Raw genomic sequence first — 21,108 nt, 5'->3', positions numbered from 1 at the left:
GAAAAACGTGAACAAAAGAATCAGTAGCATATCTATTGAGCCTTATGAAAAGGAACGAGGAAGTCCTAGGTTATATAACCTCATGCTGGCCCAATGTGTCACCAAAAGGAAGGTTAACACTCATTTTAGTAAAACCTGTCTCATTCTGCTATCCCATTGAAGACAGACAAAAAGTACCTAGTATGTGTTTTGTGCAGATCTTACACTGGCTCTGTTTCTGACATGCTTCTTAACAGTTCTGCAGGCTAGAGGAATAAATTTATAGCCCCATCATCAAAAAATTGCTCTCTCTGAAAGAAGCTGTTGATTTAGGAAAGGTTAGATTATTAAATGTCATGTGGTGCGACTCCCCTCAAACATTAATAATATTTATTCATTAATAATTAATGGTATTTGTAAAAAAAAAAAAAAAAATTATTTAAACTAATTTTAAACTTTTGGGAGAAATTATGCATTCATGGTGTAAAAAAAAAAATGTTTTTACTTTTAACTTGATGGTTACACCACAAGACATTTTGAGAGTCATTAATACATTTTATCATCAAAGTTTTTCGCACATACTACATTTTTGATTTTTTTTTTCCTTTTCTTGACTTTTATTTGTCAGTGCCCCTTATACTTATGCTGTGTCAGAGAATCCATTTGATTTCAATGAGGATGGTGCATCATAAGGATGTTCTGAAATTCAAAATGCAATGGTCCGCAAAAGAGAAACTCTGTTATATGCAACCACAAATAATTTAACTTTGGCTGCAACCTTGGAAAAAAAAGACCACATTATGTATATTTATGGCCATGGTCAGCATCTGATATGTTCTTGGTAATTATTTAAAAAAAAGCCCAAATAGCATTCTTTACCAAAAACCAATTCATGACCAATAAGGTAGACAGGAAACAGCAAACACAGGTGGAATGTACCAAGCTCCATTCCAACTGATTGATGCCTGCGGGGTATTAAAATTCCACTGCGGCAATCCGGTTGCCCCCACCAGAGCAGAAAAGAGATCCCTTGCCAGGAATGACGTGGCCTGGTGCAGTTTTGTCTCCCTGCTAAAGCCCTTTAGTATGGCCACCAAAAGTCAGAGCAAAATAATCAGCCATTCCTGATTGGACATTGGGTGGGTTATCTGCTGGGCTTTAAGTTGTACCCGGTACAAGAGACAGAACAAACAGTGATGAATCAGGCAGGGGAGATTCGGATATACTGTCTGGGTGCAGTTGTTTTATATCCGGCCAGAAAGAACGGATCAGAGCGGTAACTCTACGACCTGGCATAAGCCTGTACCCATCAATCCCCCCGTGCCCCCCTCTGCCCCAGCCATTTAGGCAGTGTGCTTACCTCAGCAACACTCAGCTTCAGCTAACATCCACAATCATTCTTATATCCGCAGATCACACTCTCTCAGTCTCACTTTCCCCTCCTAAATCTCCATCTTAGCTTCTAAATCTCTTAGCTTAACTTCCCTATCATCCATTTTTTCAAGCCTGGGTTATCACTTCTTTCTCAAGTTCTCAACTGTAAAATATCTCCATAATTAGCAGGAAAGGCAACAGCCACAAGAATAGAAACACAAAGAAAATCAATCTCCAGCTGCAGAGGCACTATTGCTTCTAAGCCATTGCCTCTGCCAAAGAATCAATTGTGTTTACATTATTACAGTTCAACTGCATATATTGACGCAGCCTGTACCAACTGCTGCTCTGTTCTCTGACTTTGCTGTAAATAACCAAATTATACTCTTGAAATCCTTGTACTATGATAATGACACTAAAACAATAGCTTCCAGCAACTTGCGTCCATATAGGCTTTTTTTATAGGTTTACACTTCTGTCATTCAAATGTTTGGGTCAGTTTTTTGTTAAAGTTAAAGGGATAGTTCACCCAAAAATGAAAATTCTGTCATTAATTACTCACCCTCATGTCGTTTCAAACCTGTAAGACCTTCGTTTATCTTCTGAACACAAATTAAGATATTTTTGATGAATTCCGAGAGCTCTCTGACCCTCCATAGACAGCAAGGATCCTAACACGATCAAGGCTCAGAAACGTAGTAAGGACATTGTTGAAATAAACCATGTGACATCTGTGGTTCGACCTTAATTTTACGATGCTATGAGAATACTTTTTGTGCACAAAGAAAACAAAAATAACGAATTTATTCAACAACTCGTCTTCTCCGCATCACCCTATGGCGCTATTTTGGAGAGTATCACATACGTAAACCAACGTGAACCACTGATGTCACATGGATTATTTTAACAATGTCCTTGCTACGTTTCTGAGTCTTGATCGTGTTAGGATCCTTGCTGTCTATGGAGGGTCAGAGAGCTCTCGGAATTCATCAAAAATATCTTAATTTGTGTTCCGAAGATGAACGAAGGTCTTACAGGTTTGGAACGACATGAGGGTGAGTAATTAATGACAGAATTTTCATTTTTGGGTGAACTATACTAATACTTTTATTCAGCACAGATTTGTTAAATTGATCAATAGCGAATGTAAAGACATTTATAATGGTACAAAAGATTTCTTTTTTAAATAAATATACTAAACCTTACAATACTTAAACATGTTCATTCTGTAAAGTATTTTCAGTGTTATATTATGACAATATAAATATTACTTACAACTGCAAACTTACTAGGCAAATAAACGTCTGACTTTGATTGAGATTCTATGTGCTACCCAGAATTGTTATGGATATTATATTATATGCATAATAGATATCAAAAAATAAATGTTGAAAGTTATTGCTCAGAAATAAACTCAGAATCTATTTGAAAAGTGAGGGAAACATGTGAGGTATAAATAAATAATAATAAAATATAAGCAAGCATTTAAAAACACATTAATGTAAAACACAGTAAATCGTCTCTGGTTATGATTGTACATGTCAAATTTTTAGCATTTCCATTTTGGTTCTTTATACATAATTTACGAAGCAGTGAACAACAGATTTTATTTCAGTTTAAGTGCCTAAAGCGCTACTAAGAGCATTTTAATACTCATTTATGCATATTCATGTTTCTGTGACATTACAATTCTGATCGGCTCAATTAGGTTGCAGCTTTCTGGATCAATAATTTCAGCTGAGGCTTTCTGAATGCGCTTCAACATTTGCCCTGCTGCACTATGGGTGTGGGGAAATAAATCTGTTCCCAATTCCCTAATCCCCTGTCACAGAATATCTCCTATTCCTCTTAAAAATAATATCAAGCAGACCAAAACTAGTAGTACAAATCACTTGAGGTACAGCCATGTGGTTAAACTATCCCTAAAAAAAATGGCCTGATCTGAACCCATTTCATTATAATTTGGGTGAGATCACATAAAAAGGGTTCTCACTAGCATCTAATGTTTTAATAAGGACTAGGCTAATTCCCCCGCAAGCTCCAAAGAACCTGACCTAAATGGTAAAATTACTCATATGCATTTTGCGTGTGTTTTTTTTAACTGTGTCATTCCTGCATATGTGGGGACTTGTGTAAATCTGTGTCCCTAATTCTCTGAGACTGATACAGATTAGAGTGTTCAGGGATTTAGACTACTTTCAATGGCAGGTACAGAGCCTTTCAGAGCCAACAGGTAGTGTCCAAAACTGACCAAATGACTGCCATTGGTCTACATATACTCATGTACTGATTCCAATGTTATGGTTGCTATCTTGTCCCTCCAGGCTGGGAGCCTGTCTGGCCGCCTGCTTGTTTGAATACATAACCTGCCTGCCAAAATGTGCCCTTTAGACAAATTGTGCCCTCTCAACATGGTGAGCAAGTCCAAGACCTTGATTTACTGAGTTGAATCATCAAGGGACAGAGACTGGAGCTATACGTCTTTGAATACTGTTAATGGTTTTTTGTGTGTATAACTTTGGATATTCACTTGTTTTGTGCTTCAAATCTTAAAGTTATATTAAAGGAGTCATATGACGTTGCTAAAAAGAACATTATTTTGTGTATTTGGTGTAATGCAATGTTTATGCGGTTTAAGGTAAAAAAAACATTATTTTCCACATACTGTACATTATTGTTGCTCCTCTATGCCCCGCCTTTCTGAAACGTGTCGATTTTTACAAAGCTCATCATTCTGAGTATGCTCTGATTGGCGCAGCTATCCAGTGCAAATTGTGATTGACCGAATACCTCAAGCTTGAGACGGAAATGTTACGCCCCTTACCGTATTATGATGCCGTGTCCCGGCGCGACGAGACAAAAACAATAAAACCCATTATAAACGAGGAATTTGTTGCATCCCGTGGGGACATAATTACTGATTATAATGACTTATACAGTATTTTTACACGCCGTGTTGCATAGCGCCGTGTAAACATTACCATGTCTGCATTTGTGATAGGAGAAACGACAAACAACAAGCACTACTCTACACTGCTCAAAAATTGAATTGTCAGTGGCAAATTCTTTAAATAAGAAAACATACTTACAGGCTGTGAGTCAGAAGCGCCAGACTGTCCTTGCAAAGTTGGAATTGCCCCACTTTATAGAAACAGCCTTTGTGCATAGCTGGCAGGCTACTCCCAGATTCAGGAAATAGTCCTTCGTAAAATGCGCTGCACACACTCTAATATTTGGGTTGAGCTGTTCTGGAAGAGTGTTATGAATACAACTTAACCACTGATTTCTAGCTGTGTCCAAACAAAGTAGTTTCGCTTTCAAAATCAAACACAGTGTCTCCAGGACATGCCGCAGGCGGCAGTAACAATACTACAGCGAGAATAAAAATCACGCCCTCTTTCTTTGCGTATACATTTGGGCGGTGTTTTGCAAATCTTCCCACACTGTGACATAGACATGTGGGGGCGTGTTTAAATGAGCCGTTTTAGGAGGGCATGGTCGAGTTTGAACTTTTATAAAGAATATCTCTTTGGATTTGAGACTTTAGTCTTTGCAACTTCAGGGATCTTATCTATGCATGAACAGCTTGTAACACTCCAAAGAGAAAGGAAATCTTGAAATCGCATCATATGACCCCTTTAAAAAAAAAAAAACTTGCAGATCATATTAATGAAATGAAAGGCCACTTAATTATACTTGTAGAGTATATTTTTATGACTATGTTTTTGACACACTTAAGAACACCTTTAAAAGTGCACTTTGTAAAATTGTCAAATGAAGTTTTACATTAAAGTATATTTTAAATTGTTTTAACAATCTTTTGTCATGCTCATTTAATAGTGTTAAGTAACACGTAAGGCTCTTGATTATAATTTTATCTATATATTTAGGACAAAACTATTTGTCCAGCCAAAAGAAGATGATGGCGTGTTCAGAAAATCAGTATTAAAACAATTATTGTAAAATTGCTTATTATTATAATTAATTGCTTATTATTTTCGCTTTGTTTAAAAATTTGCAAATACAGCCATTTTGGACAGATCTAGTGATGCACCGAAATACAGGCTCAGCAACCGAAAATATTTGGCCGGAAAAAAAAAGAAAGGAAACACGACATCCTGAACATACTGAGTTCAATTATTCAATTAATTTAATTACTGAAACTTTTTATTTAATTACTTTATTTTCATTTTTTTTTCACCGTTTCGTTGTTCTGGTGCATCACTATGCATTTGAACAACTTTCATGGATGATATGAAAATGTACAGTTAGTGTGTGCAGACAAACTATCAATGAGGGAATTTCACTATGAAATCCCATACAATTTCTGAAATATTGTAGCTAAGCCTACAGTATTTGTCTATAACAACTATCACATAACTAACTGAAAAAAAAAAAAAAAAACATTAGGCTAAAAAAAAGTCTAAAAGCACTGGCCTCTGTAGTGAGCTAAAACAGTTCAAAATGCTAGTTTATGTTGCTCAGAGCACATTTAGGAGTTTATCATCTCTTCCTTAAATCCCCTATATCAGCTGACTGGTAAGAAAACTCCTCTCAGAATTAATCACAGCGAATGTCATTGTGGATGAGAGTGAGGCTGAGCACACAGCCAGATGGACTTCACAGGGGCACTTGGAGCTCACTGCGACGCCAGCCTCCACTTGTAACTGCACAAAACTATACAGTGCACAGAGCTGTTCACATCAACATATCTGGCTCTTTAAATTAGAAATCTGTGCATGTGCAAATAACAATGTGTCTCATTCACTAACTGCGCATAAATATGCATTTTTGTGTGCAAAACGTTTTTTCCCGTAATGCAAACTTGTGTGGAATAATGATTCACCAATAAATTAACACTCCTAAATTTAGGCAAAAATCCGACTCCCAGTGGCATTGGAAACGTGAAAAGTGTGAAGCCAAAATATGTATTTTTAGACTGCTATTAGAAATTGAAAGTGGCTTTATAATAAGTCTTATTTATTAGTTAAATGATTATAGATTGGAGTTACAGCTCAGTTTGATTCAATAATTGAGCTGTTTTAAAGAATGCCACAATTGGCTTTACTTAAAGATTTATATTCATGAGGTTGTGCCTTTACTGTATATGGTTTGGGTGTGTATTATAAGCATAAGCATGTGCTTACAATAATCTAGATTCATCATCAGAACGAGAGTAAGAACAAATAGTGTATGTGTTTGTAGCTTTTCACATCAGAACAGAACCACACATAAAGAAGCAACTCATACGCAATTATTAATGATCAGTTTCTCCAACTGAATATATAGGCATGATAAATTTCATTTATAGGTGGAATTTGTGTTATAACGGATGACAATTAATACTTACTTATAATTACTTTTTTTTTAAGCACTAAAACTAGTAATTTTTTAAAGATACAAAATAACTACAACTAAACTGAAACTAAAAAATCTAAATACACAACACAATTAAGATAAAAATCCTGTGAAATTTCAAAACTATGAACTATAATGACATTATAGAATGGCCACCTGCATTAGAAATTGCAATATTACTATTTGAAGAGTTTGGCAGATATCTTCACAACTCTGAACATGCAAAAACATAATTTTCATCAAAATATCAGTGTATGTTTAAAACGATAGGGCGAGTACGGCTTTTACCAAATTTGTCTCTCATTTGCTCTATGAACGGGCTCCACCGTAGGAAACGTCTTTAAAGATAAAAGGCTCCTCACGATGGCATTCGGATTCAAAGCCCGCCTCTCCTCCCCTGTCTCAGATAGTTCTGAGCTTTCAACCGACACCCACGCTAAGCAAATCATTTCCCATAAATCCCTGAGCCTCATCCACTAACATGAGCCTGGTCCCTGTCAAGAGACATAAATACACATTTTCAAAACGGATTAGAGAACATTTTTCAGCACAGATTTCAACTGTTGCCATTACGACCGGCTCTCGGCTTAAAATAAGATATTCTAAAATAGAATCCAGGGCGGAAAACAAAACAAAAATTCCCTGAAAAAAAAAATGAATACACTCAAATCGAATAGTGAATGAGATGAGAACTGAGTGTACAATTTCTGAAAGAGAAACAAATTCATCGTGGTGCTCTACATGGAACATACGTTGTGTTATTAGACCACTGTGCTTTGCAAAGTACTATAGAACTCAGCATGCATTTCATATCTCACATTCAGTCCACAAAAGTTCTCACTCAATCGGATAATTTCCAGACACTTGACATTTTAAGAGAGGAAAGATGAGCTTTAACTGATGCAGATGGTTAATGAGACTCCCCATTGAGAGCCTATAGCGAGATGAATGACCTTGAATGAAGAACAACTCTAAAAATAAATCCAATCACAGTAATGCAATGATGTCCACTTATAGGTGCTACAAATGAACCTATGGAGCAAATTTAGTAACGTAGCTCGCTTTCTTGACAATTCCCCACAACTTGTCTGATGCTTGTCAGTTCGTTTTAGTACTTAAACATTTTTTTTTTAATGGAAAAACAATGACGCACAAGATGTATTTTTATCATTTGAGCAGAGAGTGTAATTTTGTAGAGATCAAACACTAATCAACACCTTCAAGACATTCAGTGAGAAAGTGATAATGTACAGTCAGCCAGTCATTATCGCAAAACATGCGAAACGGGGGTCCTTAATGGGTTTATTTTTGCAATTATGACAAATCAACTGTACACTATCTCACTTACAATTACAAATAAATAAATGAAAATTAAGTTCAAATAATTTTACTGCAAAGTGTGAAAAGAGAGCACAGAGTGATATGAGGCATGAAACTATCAATGCTCTCACTGAGAGAACTTTTCCATAGACTAAAAAAAGATGAAATTTTCAGTCGACCAAACTTAAGTGACCCAAAAACTGTTAAATCGGCTCTTCTGTTACATAATCTGAGCAAACTGTGCCCATGTCCATTTGAATAGAGAATATGTTTATGCTATTTCGCTAGTCTACGTCTAAGAGGTGTTGCCAGTGAAGCTCTTACAATTGCCCTGAATAAAAGTCTGTTTTAAATCTTGCAAGTTAATTCCCTAAACTTGTACATGTTTGACTGTTTAATATGAGAATGGCCTCATTTCAAGTAAAAAATGCAAGATACAAAAAATTCCATCTGTACATCTACTTAGACTTAGAGAAGTAAACTACTTGGGGAGATTGTTTTAACAAAGCTGAGAGAAATGTTTGAACAATTAGTTGCTTATTTCCAAGATCCATGTTCTGTCAACTGCTTTAGTTGAAGAATTACAGATTAAACAGAGAAGCGAACCATCACAAATATTCAGCATTAGTGACCACTACACGCTGGTCTAAAATTAGACCAACTAACAAAATTGAAATGAATGGACAGACCAATGTCAAAAGACAAAGAGCTTTTTGATGTGGGGAAGTCAGTAGCTGTTAGCAGAGGGAAACTGGGAAATTTATTTTAGCAGAAGAGTTTCCTGACGGGAAGTTCCATCAGGTCAGAACCCAGTGGGATCTCACTCTCTGAAACCTCATTTTTGTCTGATGAAATTTTGGATAAATCTTCCTTTGTTAATATCAACTTGCTTGTCTGAAGGCCTTTTAGAGCTTGCAAGCATTTTGGGTCGCACTTTTTCAGTAGCAAATTTATCACCAGTAGACATATTTCAAGCGTTTAGTTTACTGGTGCATCCAAAGCACATTAGTGGAGTTGTTATCACCCAAGTATGATCTCATGGTTCGGTCTATCTTTCTGTCCAGATGTAAAAGTGCTGTGTCAGCATAATCATCCTGTTTACTGGTTTCTCAATGATGCAGTTAATCCAATGAAAAAGCACTTCCAAAGAAGGTGCCGCAGATGTTCAGCCCCATGACAAGGAAGAACATCTGAGAAGAATCACTTACATCAACTCATGCCTTTCATAAACATTGTCTGAACAGAATTTGGTGTTATGTCCACGAAAAAAAATCCTTTTATGGAACAGTATGGCCATTAATGTTCTGCAGTGTAGAATTTTAAACACCTTGAGAAACAATGTGTTAGTTTCACATGATCATATGACATTATTTTAGTTCCACATTCTAGTGTGCAATCAAAAGTACATGATTTTTTTAGAATGATTTGAATTTTACCAAAACAATCATAAGATTTGTCCATTGTTATCACCTCCATGCGGTGTCTCCACCTTTTGATATTACTTGTCAACACTACAAACTAGTAAATCAACAGTTTACCACCATTAGAAAAATCATTAGCTGAAATCATAGAGTGAAACCACAACCAACACAGCCAGAACAAAACTATTTTTCAGTCTTGTTTCATTTTCAATAGTTTAAATATGGAATAACATTTGCTGAGGTTATGAAATCAAACTCCCACAAAAAGTTCTTATTCCTTATCAAAATCTTCTGCAAAGGTCAGTCTGCATGTACATAGTAACTGTAGTTGTAACTTTGGTTAAAAAGCAACATTTCACATATTATACAACGCTCACTTTCATATAGTAAATGCTAAATTAAATGCATAGTATTTATAAGTAAAAAAAATGTTGTCGAAGTCCTACTTGTAGCTTAAGCTTTGACTTTTATAGAGGTTTATTTTTTTCGAAAAAACTAAATGTTATTTTCTAAAAAAAAAAAAAGAAAGAATAAAAATTAGAATGTTCGATGATCCTTGCCAGCTCATAAAATTTGGACACGCATACAACTTGAGAATTTTGTGGACTGGATCTTATCACAATTGGGATGTAGACATGTTTGCACTTCTGTAACGTCAAGGGTCAAGAGCCAGGCAAGGGGCTGTCTTTGTTATTAATATATGCCACTCACAAGGCGAGTTGAAGGAAAAATAGCCAGCCATGATCTGAATCAGCTGCCTTTCACAGACAGCCCTTGAAGAGAGAAGCCAGAAGTGTCAGCTACCCACACAGCACACCACTATGTCTGGAAACTGACAACAATGCATGCACTTTCTTCAATTACACTGCAGTCAGGCTGCATTTCTTTCAGTATGCATCACAACCGAACTGTTACTCTTACTAGCCATTCTAAAGAAGAGTACAGCTACATTAAAGATCAGTGAGAGGACACCACATGTGACTCATATATCCTTCACGTCCATTTGCTTGTTGATTAAAGAGACAGGAGTAGTTGGAAATACACTGACATCACAGCATTAAGCGTGCAACATACTATGCATCACTACATTACAAAATGTTGTCAGACTGCAGTGCTCAATACAAAAATATGTGCAAGCATTCTTAGCTTTGCCACAATGGGCATTGTAATGGTTATCAGTGTAGATGTCTTTTACATTTTTAAAAACTACTGTTATGGTGGAGCGATAGTTTGATGAGAATCTGGTTGAGTAAGCTAAAGTCAGTTTACAACAGCTAACCAAATAATAACGCATACAGTTTAGTATTAAGGTTTGCTACCACCAGGCCAACGCAAGAGCACACATTAAGTATATTCAACTAGACCTCAAATCTCAAGTGTACCATCAAGAAGTTCAATTTATTTTTGTAAACGGATTCATTCGAAGTCTCTTCATTTCATTGATTCCTTTTAACCCATGTGTCTTATTTTTGATGTGAAATATTTACTTAAATGCTGCTGTTTGTCACTATTTTTGATTTCTAGTTTAATTGCATTTGTTGTAATATTACATTTGCATATTGTTATATAAAATATGAGATAAATGCTCTAAGTGTGGAATTAAATAATAGCATCTTCAATGTTCATCTTGAATTCTACAGTTACTGTATATCTATATTTTCAGTGTAGTGATCTACTTTTAGTCAACTACTTTTTAAAAAGGGTAGCTTGACTAGTCGACTACCGTACAGTTTTTTTTTTCAATTATATACATTTTCTGTGATTTATGAACATCATGCATTGAAAGCGCACACAAAATGGCACACACACAGAACATATTGTGTACAACATATTTTAGCATTACTAACTTTCTACATATTACTAACAATGCAATTTTGACAAGTTGCGATTTATATTCATGTGCAACCAGAGCTGGGTAGTAACTCAATATGTGTAATCTGGATTATGTAATCAGATTCCAAAAATTAAGTCATTTTAATTAGATTAAATTACATTTTAAAACACTCTGAATCAGACTACAGTTACTTTTTTATTGATTACATATTATTCACACAATATCAATAAATAATTCATAATTTATTGATTCTCACCAATTCCTTTGCTGTTAAACTCCTCATATGAATGTCTGCGTGACATGTATAATTCAGTTTAGACAATTTGCAAGAATGTTTAGCGTCTGTGGTCTGAACATGATCGCTGCGAGACGCTGCCGGAGTGAACGAGTCTAAAGAGAGCTGTGAGTGAGGCTTGTCAGATCCGGCTATTATAAGCGTTTTTGGACTTGTCTTTTTCACTTAACTTGACACGCTTAAGTTAATAAAGTAAGACGGTGCAGTTTAGGGGCAACGATATCTTTATCTTATCTTAATTTTAAAAGATTTTAAATAAATTTGGTTTACTTTTATATATTTTTATTTAATTTTTCTATGTTTTAATCGCAATATCTGGCAACACTCATCGCCGGCACTTAAACGGACAGTAATCAAAAAAGCCCATGGACAGGTTATTGCATTCAGTAAGGCAAATGCAAAAAAAATTAAATAAAAAATCATGATATTATCTTTCAAAGACGTTATCACGGCTGTCAAAAACAGTAGTATTTAACACTACTACACAGATCTGTAGAACAAGTAGGTTGCAGAATGAAATACACAAACACTAGCCATGAAGAAGTTTATGCTATGTCATTTAGTATAGGCTAGTAGTTACATTTTCACAAATCATGCTAAAAATATTCATAAGAGCATTAGACAGTGTTATCAGCTATATAGCAATGGTTATTAGTACAAATTCCATGAATAATAAACAGCTGATAAAATTATCCACCCCTACAGTATTAACATATTTTGATGCAAGTCACTTTGTTCAAGAAATTATGATCAGCACTCACGAGAACAGTCTTCTTTTTCCGTTTAATTCAACAATCATCACCAATAAGGAAAGACACAATTGTTGATTGATGTTACTTTAAAATTATTTATTATAATTTGACATTTTTAGGATTTAATTCATTAATAGCCTTCCATTAAACTCATGCAGTTCCTTCACGAACCCCAGTTTGGGAAACCTTGATGTAATATAATGTTTAATGCACTGCATGTTATTAATAACAATGAATACAATATAGTTTCTACTCTTTGCATGTTTATATCAATATGGTACAAGCTTATCCTATTTAAATCAATGTGTTAGATCAAAAGTAATCTAAAACTAGTCAGACTATATTACCTAAAATATGTAATGTAATGGATTATGTTACTAACTGTCATTTTTGTAATGTAATTTGGAATCAGTAACGGACTACAATTTGTGTGCAACTTCTTTTCCAGTAAACATGGTACTTTAAATGATGAGTAGCTTGTATCTTGGCAAGCTACAGCTGTAATGTAGCTTCCCCAGCACTGGTTCGGTAAGATAAATGACTTGATGATTAAGATAGTGACCTGATGCAGAAGGAATGCAGGCATCAGACTGTGGGACTCTAGAGAGATAAACTCCCTCCAGGTGAGGTTGAGGTCTGTACTTCACACCACACTTTTAGGGAAATTGTAACATTTTATAGAGTCTGGTAAAACTCTAAATTTCCAGTCATCTTTGTGGTTTCCCCGACATTCCTTGGCAGCCAAATGCAAACAGAAGAGTTGTCTCTGGGGCTCTCATATGCTTTCTTTGTGCTCAGAACACCTAAACAAAAAACAAAAAGGCTCGAGCTCAGCTGAAAGAGCAAATTTCTTCTAGCTGAAGAGGCAGTGGCTATATTTTGGAAATTGCAAATATTGCTGTCTGTTGCATTTGGAAAGAGACACAAGCTGCAGTGCACCAGTGTGACACAAAGACGTTGCTTCTAATAAAACATATTTGTGGAGTCATCTGTCTGGAAGATCAAACCACAAGGAAGAAAATCTACAAGATGAGATCTCTTGAATCTCTCATCTAGAAGGCAATGAGGATTTTGCTAAAATAAATCTACTTTTTTCTCAAGAAATCAACTATGGTAATACCACACGTGTCACCTCAGAGTTTCAGAAGAGCTCTCAATATAAAAAAAAGCTTACTGAGACACCAAAGTCTGCAAACAAAAGTCAGATGTCGGTTCCCATCAAATCACAGAGGCCAACAACAGATTTCCTGCAAAATGAACAAGCAATAAAATGTTCTTCCGAGAAGAAGCCAAGCTCTTGAGTAGCGAGGATGACGCTTGCAAATGTTAAAGGGATAGTTCACCCAAAAATAAAAATTCTCATGTCTTTTCAAACATGTATAACTTGCTTCCTTCTGTGGAATAGGAAGATTAGTCTAGATCCAGATCTGCTTAATAAAATATGTTTCCCATGTCTCACAGGTGGGAATCTCTCTTTTGATATGCAAGAGCTCTAGTTATATTACGTGAATTAGCTATAAAAGCAATAATGGATCTGTGCAATTTTTAAAATTGAGCAACTTGCATAAGTGTGATAGATTGGGTTCTTCCTGCCTTTTGCTACTGCAGTGTTACACAAGACATCCTGTGCTGTGATGCCCTGCAGTGTGACTGGGTCCCAACAAATCTCCAATAGCACTTAAGATAACAGATGAAGGAAACAGTAGTATGCAGGCCCATCACTGCTGCAATGCTGCATAATAACTACTGATTGAAATCAATAAATGCAAACATTTTATCCTTTACAGAATTATGGACATATGAAAAAGGCAATGTCTCAACAGGAGGTAAGAAACCCTGGGAGAAACGTTTTCTTTTTCAGAATCCTAAGAAGCCTTTAAAGATCTGACATAAAGTGACTGGTGACCAGAAGATACTCCACTAGCTTGTACATTCTACATAATTATTCTTGAAGACATCATCAGGTCTGAGGATCACATATCCATATGCTTTCTTCAGATCAGCAGCCTGAACATTCTTTGCAACAATTCTTGTTTGATATTTGAGAGTCCTCTGATATCCAACTCTATCCCAACTGGCTTGGCGTCACCTTTCCTTGCTCAGCTTCAAAAGCTTGTCTTTTCTCAACCCTACGGCTTTCCAGTCCGCAAATCAAAATCCTTTTAAAAAAGAATGACAGCCCTCGGCCTATAAAGAACATCCTGGAACCCATCCTCCAACCTTACACGTGCGCTCAAGACAATTTGATTTCCATGTCCGATGCTTTATCTATTCAGCTTTGAAGCCTACCCTGAGGTACTGTTGGCACTGAATGGTGGTACGTAAAGTGTTGATGACCCTGTGGGCTTGACCTCATCCTTTAAACACAGAGTTTGCCTTGTGTTAAGGTTTTACAGATACAGAGGCTCAACAGCGCGGGATTGGTTGCATTGTAACGCCACATGGATGAATACCAGGAAGAGGAATGTGAGTTAACGCAAACAAGGACAGCCGCAATCGGTGATAAGGTCAACTATGTGGGTATAAAGACTATTATGAGTTTTGCTTACAGGAAAAAGGCGAGAGTTGTGTTTGTGTCTGGTATGGTCGTGTGGTTTCACGCACGTAGAACAGGAGCATTGTTTGGACCAGAGTTTAAGGGTGAATATAGAGGAAGGCAACTGTTGTCTTTGTTGCCCTCACGTCAAGCATGCATAAAGGGGCAACTCTGGGACATCAGTTTATTCAAAGCAATAATCATATAATCAAGCAAATTACAGTGTTGATGCAGAAAACAAACATCTCAGTGAAAATGAAAGAATCTGTTTCCTTCTGAAAAAAGTGATTGATTTTATGTCCAGACCTTTTAGTGAAACTGTACCTATTTTTTCTTGCACAATGATATTCAGCTCAAACAGTTGATGTTCTTCAAATCTGGTATTTTTGCTTACTAAGGGAATGAGAATTTGAGAATAATTCTTTTGGATCATATGCTTGTCATCAGCGGTCAGCCAATATGGATTCAATTCAATCATAACTGTTAAGACTGATATCTAGAAAGCAGGGCAGCAGATGACCAATAAACATGTATATTTATAAATGACACAATTTAAAAGGTTTATTGCGAAGTTTCTTGCGATACAATACACACTGGATTGTGATTCAAACTGTGACAGACTGCTTTTTCATTACTTAAACTTTTAAAATGGTATGAATGAAACCATAAGATCCTGGAATAAAGATGCAATATGATAAAAAAAAAATGTTGTGTGGAATAAAAGTACTATAGTACTAAGTATCTATAAAAAAGAATACATTTTTTGAAAATAATCCAAACCAAACTTCTAGGCCTGCTGAATCAACAATGCTTTACCAATGATCCATAGTTTCATTTCGACACAAAGGGATCAGATACCTCTCTATCCTGTACAGAGAACACAGCCACGAGGGCCACTCAAAAAGCATATACGCCATACAAAGAGCTCAAACACTTTGAAACAGTAGTTCTTATAACAGAGGTACCATTTCCATCTAATACAAAAGATAAAGATGAGAGTGCATAATAAAAGGATGACAGATTGACAGACAGCTCTTGCCTCGCCCATCTCTGTCCTGCAAATGGAAAGGAGCTCCGTGAGCCCTTATATACTTCAATCAATAGATATTTGATATGGAAAGCTGCAAATGTTTTTGGTTTAACATGATGATGATTATCTGGTCATGGCTTTCTCACTGGCAAATCACAAGTGCTATAGTGTAGACTCCCTTGAACTGAGCAAACAGTACAGAATCCCTTGCACAACTCTCTGGAGGTCAAAGCATGAACTGCAACCTACTGTAGATAGGACTACAGCAAATACGCAAGAGAAAGATGCCAATAAATTAAAAAAATTGTAATTTTACGGTTAAAAACGCATCAAAGTATGCACTATTAAAACCATGCAATTACCCCAAGACCATCAAAGTTTTAATTAAGGCGTATAAATCGATTTATCTTTAAAAAAAACAAAAAAAAACAGGAATGGGTAGAACAAGAGATTCAGCGTTCATCCCAGACGCACGCATCTCATTCTGTGCACCCATCCGCATACAGATATAATGCAAGTTTAATTCATTTCTATGCAGCACAGTAACACCATACTACAATAAAGGAGTTTGTTTAAGTCTGGTTTTATTTTTCTCACCAGTCGGTTGCCGACGTCTCGCTGATAACGTCCTGGTAGGCTGTTAAGAGGGCCAGTCTGTTCTTGCTGAGATTCACAGCCATGTTGCTGCCACTGCAATCATCCAGACCAGTGTAGCAGTGATGAGGAGGAACGCGAGAGTCACTGCGGAGCGCGAGAAGAGGAGGAGAGATGTTGCACGCTGAACAAAGAGACGCTGTTGCTGCTGCTCTGCGCTGCGCTGCGCGGTCCTAGCGCCCCAGTGTTCCGTGCGTTCTAATCACAGCTACAAAAAAGCCAAACTGTTTAACAGGCCATCTTTAAAAACCCCGATGCTTATGTCACGGGACCCAGCAAAGACCAAGACGTTGTCTGATGCATGTGTAGCCTACATAGACCAATGTTTAAATTCTTCAAATTTAGCTAAATACATGGATTTAAAAATATAATGTTCTAAATATAATAATTAATATTCTGTTCTCATATATATCGATTTAAATGTTAGGATCAGTATCATTGTTTATTTTTCAAAAGATAAACTAATCTACTTCTATTCAGCAAGGACACACTGATCAAAGTGACTATAAAGGCATGAATAATATTACAAAACATTTCTATTTCAAATAAATGCTGAATCAAGTGTCTTCAAATGTTACCAAGCAAAACTGTTTTTAAAATTCATAATAATATATTTGTTTTCTTCTTTTCTTAAGCACCAAATCAGCATATTAGAATCATTTCTGAAGGATCGTGTAACACTGAAGACTAATGGCTGAAAAAATTTATAGCTTTGTCATTACAGGAGAAATTACATATTAAAATATATTAAATAGAAAACCGTTATGTTTTACATAAATTTAACTATTTACACAATAATGTATATAATGCAAATATATCCAGTTAAATAATATATATATAAGTATTTAACTAATCAATCAAAAAAATTAAAGTTTCAAAAAAGTGACAGCATTAGAGCAAAGCCCATAAATCATAGAGCTGTACAATGAAGTAAGGTCTCTGCGATAAGTCTCTTATAAGATTTTGTGATTAACATTTCCTTTATCATATGTGACATTAGATGTCCACTGGGACAGAATAAGCTTTCCAGTTGTCTATATGGGGGGTGTATAGAATATTACTGTTCCTCAAAACATGGTGAACCAGGTTTTTGACCCCCAAATGTTTCCAGATGTATGTGACATAGTAGAAATGCCAAGCTTCAAAACATTGTAGTTTGTTATGACTGAATGTGTTCAACTATACCAAGTGGACCACACAAATATTTTCAGATATGTCAGATGCACTGGGACAGCATCTGGCACTGCCCTGTTCTTCTGGGTAATAAGATGTAGGACAAAGTCAAACGTCAACGATATCCTGTGGTGGAAACCTCACCATCCCTTAAATAGTAAACAAATGCACACCTTATCCTATAGTATCCTGTACTTAACATCCTCTTAACAGCAGTGTCCTAGAGTTCCATGGATTCTGTCCAATCCCGTATCATGGCACAAGGCCAAGATCTGCCAGTCACAGCATGGGTCAGTGTGTAATGTATTCAACTAGAGCACAGATTTCATCCACGATACACACACTTCCGTAGAGTTCTTTATTTCTGGCTGAAAACAATGGGAGCGTTTCTAATCCCACGACCCACAAACATACATTTTCGGTGCTGTGAAATGTACACACACACACACACACATAAGCTATTGAGCTTAGCTCTTCACCCTCCTTACAGCCCAACCTTCACATTAATGCCCCCCACCACCACAAACACACACAAGTACACGCACACACATTCACCTTCCTCTGCAGTCTCATCCAATCAGGATCTGTTTGCATCAGAGTTTCCCCTCCCCTTGGCTGCCCACTAAATGGGTTACCATTAATTAATTCTTCTCACTCATCTGGTCCTTGGCGTCTCCTACTGCCTACAAAGGTAGCAATTATATTCAGTGGTGATGAGGATTGTTCTTAGGGAAGACATCTGTCCGGCAGCGCCTCGGCAGGCATCCAAAAGGAGGCATGTGAGGAGAGCTTTGCCATTCAGCAATACAACTTTGTGAACACAATACAAGTCTCTGATTTAACCACTACAGTGGGTTTAACAACTCTAGTGATTTTAGCACCAAAGCAGATTTTTCACCCAAACACATTCTCTTCAGCGTGCTATTAAATATAATTTCCAAATATACTGCAAAGTAACAATGCTGCAAATTGGATTTGATGTTATAAAGGTGCCCTGTGACGTTTTAAACTTTTTTAATGCATAACATTTAATTAATCATAATTACTAAAAAAAAAAAAAACACTATAAAAAACATTTACATAAAAAAAGCACCATGAAATTGTACATTTAAAAACTTAGTTGGACTACTAAAATTAGGCAACACAAAATAAGACCTCAATATATCATCAGCAGCCACGGGTATTCATTTTTTTTGCCTGCATGTGCTATTTTGACTCTCAAAGTAACCAATGACTTTCATTTTTTGACTCGCTAAGGAACAATAGTTTCAACTAAAAATCTTCTTTACTCTTCTACTGAAGGAAAAAGTCCACCTACATCTTGGGTGGCTTAAGGGTGAGTTAAATTAACAGCAAATTTTCATTTTGGGGCGAACTATCCCTTTAATTTAGTGATGGGATGTTTGGATCATTTTACTGCCTCTCTCATTCAATCTCTTATTCAGTCATTTGAATCGAGTTGAAATGAAATATTTTCAATAGCCACCTTCACTGTAAGCAACAAAAGTGGTTTCAACTTAAAATAATTTGTTACCCCGGCTGCCTTAAAATTTTAAGTTTAGTTTTAATTAATTTTAATTTTAAGCATTTCAAGTTGACTAAACTTATTTGAGTTGACTAAACTTAAAATTTTAAGGCAGCCGGGTAATAAATTATTTTAAGTTGACCTTCACATACACAAACTTTGATCATAATTTTAAAATAGGAAATCGTTATAACACCAAAGTATTCGAAACACAAATAATTAGTTCACCTCCCAAGCCTTTCATTTGTGAAATGACAGGCATAATCATTATTAAACGTTTGTAAAAATACTGTAAAAAGTATGTTAGAAGGTTGGTACTTTTCATCAACCATTTCAGCAAGTTTACAACGATAAACCAGTAAGTGGCAACAGGTCACTGCCTTTATGAACAAGTCATTATAAATCATTCACTCAACCCATTTATTGAAAAAAAATAATAAATTGATTCATAGTGATGTTTTGCTAATGTGACCACACCTTTAGACTTGCACTTCCTTGCTAGGAATATATACTGTATTTTCCTGTTAAGCCCAAAACCAAGCTAGGCATATTTCCTAGGACACTCACTGCATTTTCATATTCGTTTCAGGACATTTGTGCAAACTGTTGTTGATATATTATAAATTTGAAACATTTTAGACCCACCAAACACATGAAAGTTTATCTGTCACACGCTTAGCTTCCAGTTTGTCCACAGAAAGCACCATGAAGGCCTTTGACTGGCTAAACAAAGAATCTGACTGTGGCCACTTCAAATTTACTTCAGAGATTTTTTTCATTTTATACACACAATTCCTTAAAATTGCTTAGAGTTTAAAAACAGTAAAAATGTTTTACAGTAAAATTTATTGTTCTGTTAAATATTCTGTATTGTAATGTTACAATTATATCATACAACTGATCCAAATTATAAATATAAAGTGTGAAAAGGTCATTTCTACAATGTTATATCACTAACTGAAAAAAAAAAAAAAAAAAATCCACAGTTAAACATGCTAAGGAAAATTAATCCATGCACTTTAATGAACACATTGTGCATTGATATGATCTGATGTCTCAGAATCAGTGATTTTGCATTCAAATGATATTTTTGAACAGTATTTTTGTTTAATAAAAGTTAGTAATAAAAACATCCAATGCAATGCAAATGAGTATTAGAGGAAATTTAGAACACTAATGCAGCCTCAAGTCTTGGTGAAATACTTCCATGTTCACTGTTAAGTTTGGATTTCAGATATTTGAAAGGAGTTAGTAAGATGAAAGATGGTTCGAAAGGGTTAAAGAATCACAGCAGCTCTGTGAAAATACAATCCACATACCAGACATATGAAAGCGAGACCCATGGAGAGCCTTTTTAAGTTAAAACAAAGAATCTGACCAGTGGAAAGACCCATGAGTTATGTCCAAAAAAAAGGAGAGGAACGGTCTGATTTATTCAGTCTTACAACTAAAAACCTCTCATGAAAGACTTTTGTCTAATGTTTTTTTATTGTCTGAAGCATTTACTGGAAACTGCTGACCTAACCCGTTCAAGCAATGAGTGAACTCTGAGCAACATCGCCATCTCTGCTTCTGACAGTTAGTTTTGACTAGTTTGGTCTAAGAATCAATATTAACATCTTTGTAGTAAATGCTGGTTAGAAATCTAGACTGTTGAAGCCAGCTTGAAAGTTAGGAGGTTGTTGAATGGCCTTGTAAACATATATCGCACCCTGGTGGCCACAGCATGCTGCAATGGTCTCAGCCAATGCAGAAGAGTTCTCTCCCTTTACAAATATTACTACAGTTTGTTACTACCATAAAAATCCCTAGTAATCTGACATTAGAGCCCACTGTCATCAAAAAAATAACACGGAA

At 35.9% G+C, this 21,108-nt stretch overlaps 1 protein-coding gene across 11 annotated transcripts in view; it reads right to left on the bottom strand.

Annotated features, from left to right (window-relative positions):
- Positions 1-16,694, bottom strand: part of LOC306862886 (drebrin-like) — a 70,589-nt gene extending 53,895 nt beyond the window's left edge. For 5 of the 11 annotated variants that reach the window (XM_079405933.1, XM_079405940.1, XM_079405936.1 and 2 more), the window contains exon 1: positions 16,497-16,636. In XM_079405933.1, coding sequence (XP_079262059.1) covers positions 16,497-16,579 — 83 coding nt within the window. In that variant the 5' untranslated portion in view covers positions 16,580-16,636. Of the gene's footprint in view, positions 1-16,496 lie in introns of all 11 variants that reach the window. The other 6 variants (XM_079405934.1, XM_079405935.1, XM_079405942.1 and 3 more) reach the window with 5 other exon arrangements.
- Between the last annotated feature and the right edge of the window lie 4,414 nt (positions 16,695-21,108).

This window comes from Barbus barbus, assembly GCF_936440315.1.
Source record: "Barbus barbus genome assembly, chromosome: 43".
In the NCBI taxonomy this organism is placed as follows: Eukaryota; Metazoa; Chordata; class Actinopteri; order Cypriniformes; family Cyprinidae; genus Barbus; species Barbus barbus.
The sequence above is the reverse complement of the archived record's forward strand: the minus strand, read 5'-3'. Positions and strand labels throughout refer to the sequence as shown.